At 40.7% G+C, this 13608-nt stretch overlaps 1 protein-coding gene across 5 annotated transcripts; it reads left to right on the plus strand.

Moving 5' to 3' along the window:
* Window positions 1–26: 26 nt before the first annotated feature.
* shd (cytochrome P450 family 24 subfamily A member shade) lies at window positions 27–13571 on the plus strand. 5 transcript variants are annotated; one of them, XM_012375555.2, is made up of 12 exons: window positions 27–150; window positions 384–559; window positions 7678–7819; window positions 8194–8349; window positions 9214–9412; window positions 9932–10122; window positions 10335–10533; window positions 10891–11053; window positions 11348–11514; window positions 11693–11771; window positions 11848–12045; window positions 12168–13571. In XM_012375555.2, exons 2-12 carry the CDS (start codon window positions 494–496, stop codon window positions 12291–12293), a joined length of 1686 nt encoding a protein of 561 aa, XP_012230978.1. In that variant the 5' UTR covers window positions 27–150; window positions 384–493; the 3' UTR covers window positions 12294–13571. The 5 variants fall into 5 exon arrangements, with proteins under 5 accessions (XP_012230978.1, XP_012230979.1, XP_012230975.1 ...); XM_012375556.2 differs by lacking the exons at window positions 27–150; window positions 384–559 and adding an exon at window positions 1069–1655; XM_012375552.2 differs by lacking the exons at window positions 27–150; window positions 384–559 and adding an exon at window positions 1801–2179.
* The last annotated feature ends 37 nt before the right edge of the window (window positions 13572–13608 follow it).

The following is a 13608-nucleotide window of genomic DNA, read 5'->3' on the forward strand; positions in this document are numbered from 1 at the left end:
CGCTATTTTCCACGACGTGGCGCAAAAGTTGAAAATATGTCGAACGATATATCGAATATCAGAGAAAAGTTCATTCGACAAAGGAGGCTTGCTCTGGATTTGTATGGATTTCAATTAAGTTTGCTAAAAGAAATTTTGCAGTTCATTAAGGTATTTCGATCAAACTTTTTGCTCTGTTCTCACTTCCTATTATATTATCTAGCTATTCATGAATCTCACAAATGATTTATCTAATCAACATACTCCATGAATAATTGATTGCATTTGGAGGTTATCAATAGACGGTTGCAGATAACTTCTCGATCCGCGAATTTTTTTTACGCAGCAATTTATTTTTTCCGCTGTTGTGTTAATTACCTCTTTAATCTCGAGTTTGAAAACAGTTTCAGGGAGCAGCTTTTAAAGTTCTTTCTACGCAAAAATAGACACAATCAAATCTGGAGATGAATCCTGGAGATTGCTTTTATTCACGGATTGAGAGGAGAAAGCAAAAATGGCGGAAATTCCAAGACGGAAATTTAAATGGCAGCTATTTTGGTCTACGAAAGGAGAAAAGATGGTAAGTAAAGGATTGTTACGACATCCCGTGGCGACGCGGATGCTAGGAATCATCTCCCCTGATCAGAAGCGGTTCGCATCCTCCTCGCGGGCACGTTCAACGCCATCTGCTATCCGTTCCGGGCCGTCCGTCATCCGGAACCCCCACCGCGTGCGAGCGGTTCCCACTGATCCCACGGGTCCCACCATCGGCAACGGCCAACCATGTCGCTAAGCCGTGGGGCACAGCACCGACGGGGCATGTAATAGAGAGGACAGGGAGATAAGAGAATTCGTCTCCGACAGCGTCGCGACGGAGATGGACCGGCGAGGTCTCGGCCAGCATCTCATGACTTTTCTGCGAAGAACAAGTGAAAAGAGAAGAGATGCGAGAAGAGGGGAACGAGACAAGTCCGTCTCCTTCTTGCACGTGGACCTCGTGGTCGCCGCTGGTGCCACCATTCATAAATCCGATCGATTCGCTGGACAATGCGGCAATTAACCGCGATTAAAGTTCCATTCGTCGAACATATATTTCTTTCTCTTGTCCTTCTCCCCCATGGTTTTTTTCTTCTTTTCTCGTTTCTATTCTCTTGTGGATCTCTTCTCGCTCTTCCTCCTTCGTCTCGTACCCTCGCGTCGCGTTCTCACTCCCACGTCCGGGTCGCTAGTCTGTTCCCTTCTCCCTTCCACCTGCGTCCCTCCCGGGAACCCTCGGCGTTCGTGATCCTCTCTCTTCAGTTCTTCTCAGTCTCCCTCTGTCCTCTCCTTCGTCAGCTCCCTGCTCTTTCTCCACCTCCATCTCTACCTCCATCTCCATCGACTCTTTCCTCCTCCACCCTTGTCGCGCTTTCGGAGTTTTTGGAAAACATGAGGGTTCCTGAGGAACTTTTTAGGATCAGTGCCGCTGCAGCCGCCCGACAAGTCGGTATATATATTCATCATCGTCGTCGTCGCGGCAGTTCTTGTAGACGATTCCGCAAAGTTGCTTTTCACTCTTGGCTCCTGAATTTTTCGTCGACAATCTTTCGTGGAAATTCACGTGATAATACGCGTATTATAGTGGCGACAGCGCTGACACGACTTTAACGGTGTTAATGATAATGCGTCTGAAGACCGTAAGTTAATTTTGAGATACATTTTAATGCGTCAAGATTGTTAAAAGTAAGCGTGCGTTAGGTTGCAATTTCGCTAAAAACTTTCAAAAAATACAGAAAACGTCAAAGATACTACATGATAAAAATTAACAAGTCAACAATTAGTTCTCCGTAGAAAATTCCATTCAAGAAGAAGAAGAAGACGCGGGGTCAATCGATCGATCGCGAGGAAGAATGCATTCCTGCCGCGGCGCGATCCCGCTTTTTACGAGACACCCTATAAGATGAACGGCCCGTATGTGCCCGCTCGCGGCTATCCGTTTTTATCCCATCGGGAAACGACCATCACCGCTACCACCTGTGGCACGAGCACGCGAGGCGTTCGGATTTCCGGGTCCGCGCCGGCCGACCGTCGGGCGCGTGAGAGAGAGAAGGCCCCGTGCGCGCCGATCGCGCGCCGATCGCTCGCCGATCGTTCGGTGCGGCTAGACGGATCAGAGAGCGTGAAGAATTCGGCGTGGATAAGTCGCCGTGGAGAGAGAGAGGTAGTAGCGTGCGCGTGACACGAGAACGGTGCGGGATATGCGTACGATTTGCTGATCGAGATCTGGACGGTGCGGTGGTCCCGGGCCGGAGCGTGGCGTCGCGCCGGAGCACAATTACACGTCATGGTAATTACGGCAATTACGATCGCGGGAATGTCGCGATATTGTTGTAGATCGTCGTCGCGCGAACGTACGGCGCGATCGCGGAAGCGTCCTCGCGTCTTCCGCGTGACGAGCAACGATCGACACGTGAGTTTTCGGTATCGCGATCGGATGATTGAGGATCCTTGTATCGGATTGGAAAAAAGACGAGAGATAAAGAAGAGGGATTGAAACCGTTATAATTTCTTGGTAAATATATTGTATTTCGAAGCGGAGAACATCCGCAAAATGATTCTTGTGTTTATTCACAACAACGCGAAAGTGACTTTGACAGTTGACAGTTGACACGTGACATGAGGTGAGATACTGCTTTTCTGTAACCGCAGCATCGAGAATTGAATTCATGAAAATTATATCGGTTTCAATCTTTTATTTTATACTCGATTAAATAAATTGCAATAATTTACTAGGCATCGCGAAGATTCGCTAAAACGATCTTATATATAGTCAAAATTAATAGTTATTATTTAATTTTTTTATTAAATCTATAATAGAGTGATTCCTGATGTTTAATAAGATCATTTTTAGTCAATTAATACATTAATAAAAAGTACATTTCGAAAGTTAAGGTCAAAAGATCAATGTGTCAAAAGATAAGGTCGATCTGTGAGAAAGTGACAGAGCACTTAGTGAAAAATGTACATAACTTTTTCTGTTTTGTGTAGCTTGATAGATATGATACGTCAAACAAATGTGTGTGTGTGTGTGTGTATGTGTGATAAAAGCTTTGTTATTGTACAGGTAAACATTAGATTATTTCTTGCTCACAAAACGAAATAATAATCGTTCTCTGCCCCGACAATGTTTTTCTGTTATTGAAGCAATATGTATCCTCTCTCACGCAAGCATATCTCGGTGCGATAGCTAATAACACCTTGCACATTCTCAGACAACCTGTGCCGTCGTATATCTGTCGCAGAAGATTTTTCCCGTCTTCAATCTCCGAGTCACAGATACACATTTTCTTTCACGCGACTCGAGAGTGTAAAATTTTCACAGAAGATTCGCGCTCACACTTTGCAAATTTTACTGACATTTTTTTCACTTTAATCAGCGTTCTTCATCATCTTTTCGCTGGTTGATCTTATTTCTTGACACACCCCGTACATCGACGCTCTCAATGTTTTTCCGAGGAGTCTGCCATTTAATTGCAGGCGTTCGCGGATCGGCGTCAATCATTTTATTTTGCGAAATGTTAAGTGCCGTTGACACACGGTGGTAATTTGCTTGATGCGCGCCGATTACTCTCTGTGGATGAATAAACCGAACCGTGAACGTTATAATCGCGAGAAACGGGAACTGCAATTTCGTAAATACCGTGCCGTATGAGGAACGTTATGCGGAAACGACGGGATGTAATTTGCGTAATCGCACCACAGGCTTCGACGGCGTACTTATCTTATATATTTTTTTCTTCGCGCTCCGGAAAAGCGGAATCATCTCCCGCAGAAGCGTAAGAGCTGTATTTGGAGCAGCTTCCATAGCGATGTGGCGAGTCTCTTTATTTTGATTACGCAGAATCGTAGGGTTACGAAGAATCCGAAGGGCAAGATCTATAACGAATTAGCAAAATCAGAAATAATTAATAAAAATTACTTTAAACTATCGATTTTTTTACTCAAAAAATTGTTTAGCAAAGATCATTGTTTTTTGTGATTAAAAAAATTTCAACACTTGGTATCTTATTAAATTTTAAATTGAAATTTGTTGAAATTTATTTCACAATCAACGACAAGTAACGTTTCATTATTTATTTTCACTTTTGAAAGCTACATCAGAAAAGAATTCTTTGTTTTCACCAGCTTATGGCACGAAGACTATTCGTACTTTGATATTTTTGCTAGTAAAATTCAACCGCAGGTTTTACAACGCGATGATTTTTCTATGCACCGGTCTTTCGCTGATTCCAAGACATCACGTATAATTTTGCAATCAAGACAAATATTATACTATTTCTTAATTGCGGTGCGTATGTAAGTACAGAAAGTACTTATCGGTTATCGAACGAAAGCAAATAATCGCATATCCGACAAATAGGTCAACTAATGAGATAATATGGTCTGCGAGTGTCTGGATTTACATTTCTTCTAACGTTTCTTACGCGAACGAAGCCGGAAGACTTGTCATTTTCACTTTTGATAAACATTTCTCCGAGATTCGTTACGTCAATATCAACAATCAAACGCGGCAAGCATCTAGGAAAAATGTGAGTGATATAATTTTCCATAAACGCGGTGCTACTTTTTTCGAGACGGCATTTTTTCAGATAACGACCGTATCGTAATAATATAATTAAGCTACGGTGCATAGATCAATCCCATTGCGTAGGAGATCGAGATTATAATATAGATAAATTTAAAATAATGATAACATGTTACGATAAATGTAACCATGTTACAGGCGAGTTAAGACGAGAACATGTCTAATTCATTCGCTTTATAGGCGGCAAATGTGCCGCTCGAGATATAATTCCGTCTACACGCGAAGGAAAAGTGCCGAGTAATGTCTGGCAATAAAGTTTATGATTGAGTGGCGCTCACGAGAATAGATAATAGCCATAACTGTATTAATAACGAGGCGCGCGTATACGGCGTTATTCATCTCTCGTTTATCTAATTGACAGGCGTAGCAGAAATCACATTAGAACAGAATGGAGTTAGGCGATAACGAGATCGTCGTGTAATTCTATGCGATTTATTTGGGAAATTAATTAATAAACTTGAAATAAAAAATAATTCATAAATTATTTGCGCGGTTTGATTCCAAACTACTCGATAAGTTGTCATATACAAAACTCTGAAATTGTAGTGAATTATGATTATTCTCTATTACAACTGATATCAAGATTTTTCTTGTAGCATTAAATGTTTTACGTAAAATTATAAATTACAAGTTATATAGTCGTGTTTGTCCGGAGAAAGGCATATTTGCAGAGAGAAAAAAGGATGACAATTCAGCTTATGACCGCGTCGTCGCGGCTAATCGGGCGCAATCCGGCTGATTATTTTTCTCGTCTTCTTTCACTCTCGTACTTTCTCAATTGCTCTCCCGAAGCAATAATCCTTTATTTACTGGCCGGCGGCGACACACTGCCATTCCAAAGTCTTCGAGCACAATTACCCGCGTTTGTTATCATCCACGCCGCCGCGAAGTCTGCGCGTCGACGTCGAAATTTGCCCAATTCAGAGCAGAACGAAAACACTTCGTTTAGCTTCACATCGAGTTTTTTTACGTAACGTTTTATATGAATGCAAATTTTATGCAAATAAAAGTAAATAAAGATTGCGTGCACCAGTTACATTTCTCGGTAGATATTATCTTCGTAGTCTCCCATCGGCAGGCAGGTGAATCGCAACATATCGTGCCGACGATGAGACGATATTTATGTAGCGATGTACTTAATTAGAGCCATTAATGAGAACAAACAATGTAGCCGGTCAGAAGGCTCTGAATGCATCCCGTGTACACGGAAACCGCTACAAGAAACGGCGTGGAATGCGGTATACCGCATGCTCGCATCTTTTGTTTCCTCGGCATTTTCTCTCTCGATTCAAAAATCGCAAATTCTTTATCTTGATTGGAAATCGCGAGTACAATTGATGTTCATTTTCGTTGCGCGCGACAAACGATACGTTGTAATTTATCTTATTTAAAATAACAATATAAAGATATAATGAAAAATAGAGATAAATGTAATGAGTTCTTAATTACTAAACGTGTTTAATGCGGAAAATCAAAAAGTTCTGAGGAAACAGTAATAAGTTGAGGCGCGGCTAGGAAAGAATTATTCAAAAGACGTTCGTTGAAGAAACCGGGATGACTTTTTTCCCGCTTCCAAGACGCAGAGCGATACTGACATTGTTTTCGCGTTAACGTATCTACTTTGTGCTTTAATGCATTAATGATTTTTGTGAATTTTATGAATCAGCATCGGATATATATATATATAGACCATCAGATCCTTCACCCTTCGTTCGGTACGATACCGCAATTACACAGTTATCACCGTTATCGTACGAGTATTTTCTTCCCGATCCGTAACACGTCGGTGAGTCAGAGCAAGCGCGAGAAAAAGAAGCCCGACGAAGGAGTCGGGATCATCGGGGCAACACCGGGAACGTTATCGTTGTGAATTGCAAATAGAGGAATCGCGCGGTCCGCAAATAACACTGGGGCACTCAGTCAGCTGCGAGGAGATCCGTAAGCAGCCGCTGTTGTCCGCACGTTTCTCGCCCTTTATCACGTTTGTTCTTTCTCTCTTTCTTTCTCTTTTTCTCTCTCTTTCTCTCTCTCTCTCTCTCTCTCTCTCTTTTCTTTCTTTCTCTCTTTCTACTCCTTTCTTCTTTGGCGAGGACAAAAATGCGCGCCGTTTATCGCTTCCCCCGTGCCGGCATCGCGCGCGTTTCAGTGCTAAATCAGAGCGCAAATGGTGCCTTATCGGAACCGTGCGCGAAACCGACGCACCGATCGCGAAAAATGCGTCCTCGCCAATTACAGCTGAGTTGAGCGTCGGATATACGCGTGGCTCGGCTCTCTTTCTCTCTCTCTCTCCCTCTCTCTCGTTTTTAATGTGTCTATAATTGTAAAACGAGAATTGCTATTTTATTGTATAGGATATTGGATATCAGAGAGCGCGTTGACAATTTTGGCTCTTCGCAATCAAAAATAGTGCTACGATTTACTAAAGTATAAGAAATCGAAAACCAAAGGCAGTTGAGAAAAGAGAATCGATTGTGTCAGCTTAAAGTAATTAGTAAAATTCGTGTTTCAAAAAAATTAAACATAAAATTCACAAAAATCATTCCCTACGCTACGATTAATTAACAGATTAATTAAATTTATATAATTTTACAAAATTTTCAATTATATTTAGCAGTAAAAAATGTGATAGACTTTGTATATTTTTTAGTGCTTTAAGGATTAGAATTAATAGGTAAACCGACCCTAAAGCTGTCGATGCACTCTTTTTCGAAAATTTGCGATCGGCGTGATACGAAAATCGCAAGCGTATCGCAGCGACGCTCGCCGTGTTCTCTTATTTCGCACGCGACGGCGGCGGTGTCCAAATAATGACTCAATAGTGAGTTTCACAGTGGAGTTTACGCACTCCCAGATACGGCGCCAGTCCGTAGTACTATCTCGCCGGCGGTACCCACGAAGAGACAAGTGTTTCGCGCGACAAGATAATCGCGCGTCGCTCTCGCGCGATTACGATAAGGGAGAGAGAAATCATTTTCGCGTTCTCCCGCGTGCAAACGAAATTACGCGCGAACGAAAGCGACACGATCCCGCGATCACGTCGCGGATCCTCCTTCTTCTAAATTCTCATGATGCAGGGATTCGACTGGAGGATGCTGCTGTCCGGAGCGTGGTTCGAGATTATCGTACTGCTCGCGATCCTGGTGCTCGTTACCAACCGTGCTCGCTGCCGACCGCCCTGGTGGACCTTCTGGACCAGAAACTACGACGCGAACGCCGGTGAGTTGAATCTCCGATCTTTTCCGATGCAACCTTTAATCCGCTATATCGGTCAATAACTTTTTTTTTTTTTTTTTTTTTTTTTTTTTTATTATTTCTATCATTATCAAGTATTATTTGTGAGCGCTAAGTTCAAGTTAAGAAGTCACTTTATCGATAACATTGACATACAATAGTAGCAATGTCGCAAATTACATTCAAAAATACATCCATCCGCAAGTTACATCCGTCGGATATGTAAAAACTTTTTTGCAGAAGAAATTTACGAACAAAAGAGAAGAAAGTGTTTTAAATAAAATGACTTGCGCAATCGATGCGGTCAAATATAGGCGTTAAGCTTCTCTGTATATTCGTATTTATTTGTTTCTCAAAAGCTGATAAACTCTACGCAGATGCAGGCGACAACGGCAGGAAGTTCAAAACGGCGCGCAACGTGCCGGGCCCGTGCGCCCTGCCGATTTTCGGCACTAGATGGATTTATTCCTGCTTCGGCTACTACCGCTTGAACAAGATTCACGATGCTTATAAAGGTAAAGAGTTGGCCTTTGCCCTTATCGATCTTAGCGATCTAACGTTATTGTTAAGTGTTAGAATCTCTTTGTGTCTACAACTGCTATGCTAATGATATCTCAAGGTTGCGCGAAAGAAGAACGAGAGGAAAGCAGAAAAAAAAAGAATAAGGAGCGGAGGTGACTGTTGTGTGAATGCTGTTCATTATGTGCTAATATATGGCCGCTGAATTCCCACTGATAATGACCGATTAACAATTTTGATTAACCGACTTACAACGACCTGTAAAAAGGTCGCGAGATTAAATCGGGAGATGAGGGAAACCGTGTGTTTTCAGAGGGTCAGGGTCAAAGATACTTCTTAATCTTATCGCGGTGAGAGTTGTAATTGTGAGACAGAAAGAGGAAAGCGGAGAGTCTCAGACAGAAAGCTACTTATGTCACGTTGAAAGTTGCTTATATCACGCTGATTAAATTCGCAAAGAGGAAAAATATTCATATATAACTTATTAAATTCATCGATTAGATTATGCCGATATTATTACATCAACAAATTATGTAACAGTAGATATCGGTCGAACATGTTGTCTCAGAAGCTCCTGTTTTAAACAATTTACTCTCAATGGAGAATTCAAAAAAATTATATCTATTTTGTCGACGATTTTTTTTAAACTTAATTGAACAAAATTATTTTTAACATTATCTTAGCTCTCACACTTTACATAAATTTATTGGTGGTATCATAATTTATTATGAAATTATACCATAATTGCGAGAACGTCGAGCGACTGTTCGTACGAAATCCTGAGTATTTCGTTGTTTACCGAACGCTCGTCGGTGCGTATGGTATTTTAACATGGCTCGTTATCCCTGATTCAAGAGTAGATCTGAATCGGCGATACGGGCCGCTGTGCAAGGAGGAGGCGCTGTGGAACTATCTCGTGGTCTCGGTGTTCTCCCGTCGCGACATCGAGGCTATCCTTAGGCGGGGCTCACGGTACCCGCTTCGTCCTCCGCAGGAGGTCATATCCCACTACCGGCGCACCCGGCGCGATCGTTACACCAACCTTGGTCTGATCAATGAGTGAGTAGCCCAGGCCGTCTCTCGGCGCGCTCGTGGCGATTACGCGCCGCGCGATATCGAGGTCAAGTTTAAGGTCGCCGCGTGCAATTTCGGTTCGCACTTTCGAAACTTTATACGTTAAGTATCGCGGAAGATAGTCTGTTCCGCACACGATCTCAATATATCCGTGCAGCAATTAAAGCATAATTGATGAGAAATGCTGTGCGTACGTTATACAGATATTTCCTTTTCTGAGTTGAAAAAATTAGAATTCAAAAATTGCACATTGTATAAATTATTTTCCTACTTAATTGGAATTTTTTGGAGAAATAAATATTATAGAAATTTGAAATGCATTTGACGAGAGAGGACAAAAGAATGAAATAAATTCGGACAATTCTTGATTCTATGCTGCACTTCTGGAAAATTAAGGCATTAGTTAGCTTATGAGATCTTCCTTGGCCGATTAGAATAAGAGCCACTTAGGACTTGGGGGAGAAGTGCAAGAACAATCGAGTAATCAGTAATTGTCTCTAATAGACAAGGCGCGACATGGCAGAAGCTGCGGTCTGCCTTAACGCCGGAACTCACCGGAGCTAGTACCGTATTCGGCTTCTTCCCGGCGCTCAATATCGTCACCGACGGTTTCATCGACCTAATCCGCAAACGAAGAGCGGGCTCCACCACCGTGAGAGGCTTCGAAGAACTCGCTTACAGAATGGGACTCGAGAGTAAGTCGTCGACATGGTTTCTCGCATTCTACGAACCGTCAGTGATCTGCGAACATCCGTTTCGCAGATAAATATTTATTCTAAGCCGCATTATTATTTCTATTTGATAGAGAGAAAATGAAAGACTTAGATATGCTAAATAAAATAATTAAATAAATAATATAAATTTTTTAATTTGTCGCTGATAATGCGCTATCTTACTTCGTTCGAAGGTACGTGCACGCTGATCCTGGGACGTCACCTGGGCTTCCTAAAGCCAGATTCCAGCAGCACGCTCACAACGAGATTAGCGGAAGCGATCAGGATTCACTTCACGGCCTTGCGCGACGCCTTTTACGGCCTGCCGCTTTGGAAGTTGCTACCGACATCCACGTACAAGCAGCTAATAGAGAGCGAGGACACTATATACAAGTACGTCACGTGTACTTATGATCGGTGTCCTCGCTTTCTATTAGCTGTGTTACACTAAATGCTTGATTGGTCTCCTCACATGGTTGAATCATTGCCGAATTTGTTTGTTGAATTGCTAAATTTATTTTTGTTAAACTACTTCAAGTGAAGTTTTATTCAAATCAAAAAGTAAGGATTAACCGCATCTTTGTGATGTACTAAAACACTTTGTTTTTTTGTGAATTGAGACGAGAGATTAATTATAATTGTTTTTTGTTTACAAAATGTATATTTTGTCGGATAATAAATTTAAAGCGTCAAAATGTAAAATTAATAATCTATAAACGTTAGCTTATTTTTGTTTTTCTTTTTCCTTAGCGTTATCTCGGAGCTAATCGAGGCGACTATGCTGGAGAAGCAGGACGACGCCAGAGATGAATCCGTCGAGGCGGTATTCCTGTCTATCTTACGTCAGAAAGATCTCGATATGAGAGACAAAAAGGCTGCTATAGTGGACTTTATAGCGGCAGGAATACACACAGTGAGAAAATCATGTTATATTAATTACAATTTTGAAATCTGATACATTTTAATCGCGATGTATTACGATTTCGCTATAAACAGATATCCATTACTTAAATTCTTATACATTTCTCATACCATATAATATTTATTGATTTAAATATTTACAATAATATATAAATTGGAAAAATTATTATTTATTTAATCTTCTAGACAGTACATTTTAGATGTACTTTGTCTTTTGTTCGTTTGGATTGTTAATCTGTGCGATTATCGCTATAGAATTAAAGACACAGTCGTTGGACGTTTGCAGCTAGGCAACACGTTAGTGTTCCTTTTCGATCTGATCGGTCGTAACCCTGAAGTGCAGGAAGCTCTTTACAAAGAAGCGCAGTCCTTGGCGCCTCCCGGCTGCGATCTCACGGTAGACGATCTCCGCAAGGCGAAGTATCTACGTGCCTGCATCACAGAATCCTTTAGGTAAAAGTTCGCATTAATAAATAATAATAAATAAAATTTTTTAATTTAATAATTAATAAAATTTAATATTATATTAAATATTTCTCGCACTATTAACATATAATATATCGAAAATCTTTTCTTCATTGAGATTAATGTATTCGCAAAATATTGTACAACGTGAATGTATACGTTTCAGAATTGTACCTACAACACCTTGCATAGCCCGCATTCTAGACGAGCCTATAGAACTGGAAGGCTATCGCCTGGATGCTGGAGTGAGTTTTACTGATATTTGTGAGCTGCGAAACCTAATCGAAAATGTTTTGATGCAATTCATTTGTACAATTTTAGACAGTGGTATTACTGCACACGTGGATAGCAGGATTGAGCGAGGACAATTTCAAAGACGCGTCCAAGTGCCTGCCAGAGAGATGGCTGAAACCCATGGTACCTCACTCGCCTTTACTAGTGGCTCCTTTCGGAGCTGGTAGAAGAATATGTCCAGGAAAACGTTTCGTCGAGCTTGCATTGCAGCTTATTCTAGCAAAGGTATACAAAGCGTATCAAAATCTTAAAAAAATAAATAAATAAATCGATACAATTTGAAGGCAAAATTTTGCTGTCTTAATATTTAATCTGTCACTTACAATAGCTTTTTGGTTTTTATTTAGATCGTTCGGGAATTTGAAATTGTTGTCGATGAAGAGCTCGGCTTGCAGTTTGAATTTATCTTGGCGCCGCAAAGTCCCGTGTCACTCGGATTCCGGGATCGTATGTCGAGGGCTGAGATGACCTGAACGATTTACTAGCGATTCGTAAGTTTATTGATCAATGAATGCTAATTGAATGAACGAATGAATGCTCAATTATCGCATGGAGCGAGCGAGCTTCCCTCCCTCGCTCATCTTCCGGTTCGCGTGCGCTTCGGTTTTCATCGATTGATTTTCGCGTGTTATATTTTACGTTCGTGTATTATTTGTAATACAATTTTTTTAATTCGTTGAAAGGAACTCCGTGCGTCCATTTAGGGTATTTATCGTGTTACTTGCTTTATATTATAATATTTATATTTAATTGTAAGAGCGTAAACAATTGGGATCTTCTTACCTTTTAGATATTGACGCACATTGCTTGCACTGCGCCGTATCACTTTACACAATCCTCAACTCTTTTTTCTTCTTCTCATTCTGTGTGTTGTAAAACAAGATACAGTCGATTCAGCTTTTTGGCTCGCGAAGCCAATAAGTTGATTAAAAAGCAGAAAAAAATATGGGGCGGCAATGCAATTGCAAAATGTGCTCGCGGGTTTCTTAGTCACCCCATTCAGTTTTATCCATAATAACTAAATAGCTAATTATAATTAGCAATAATTTATCTACAATAACTATTAATTAGCAATAATTCATGTACATATACACGCAGAGAATGTTGATCTCGTACTTGTTATATGGAAAAAATATATATAGTGTGATGTCGATTTATTTGGTAATTTATTAAAAAAGTGAATCCGTGTTCGTCAAATCTTGTCAGAGTCGTTCTGTATAGCTATCGAGACCAACAGTTGGGGTGGCTGAGTTACTCCGCGTCAAAATTACAGTAGATTACATCCAGTTCAATCACGTAGAAAGCAGCGAGAGTCGATTATAATTTATAGTTATTTATTTCGGAGCTGCTGATTTCCCGTACGCGGTGAAAGTAAGACGATCCTGATGTTGTCTATCGATTGCGCGCACCGATCAACTCGCTGTGGCTGAAATGTTTACGTTACTGTGCGAAAGATTTATACGCAACGTAATTACTGTCGAAAAGTAAGAATTTTCGAATTCGTTATGCTTTTTTTTTTTAAAAAGCATCGGTGTCGAATTACACTTCAGAGAGTGATCTCACTAAACATCTTCGTTCGGAGCGCAATTTTTGAAGCAATCTGAAAATGGATCGTTGATAAAAATGATCATTAATTATACATTCTTGTACATAAAATATGTAGATACCTCTTGTTGAATATAATGCATAATGCATATATGTTGAATATAATGCGTAAAAAAAAGGATTAAAAAAATGATTATGCAATATTAGTTACACGTGTTTGCAATTATTCGTCAAACTTTACTT

Source organism: Linepithema humile, chromosome 1 (assembly GCF_040581485.1).
Source record: "Linepithema humile isolate Giens D197 chromosome 1, Lhum_UNIL_v1.0, whole genome shotgun sequence".
Lineage (NCBI taxonomy): Eukaryota > Metazoa > Arthropoda > Insecta > Hymenoptera > Formicidae > Linepithema > Linepithema humile.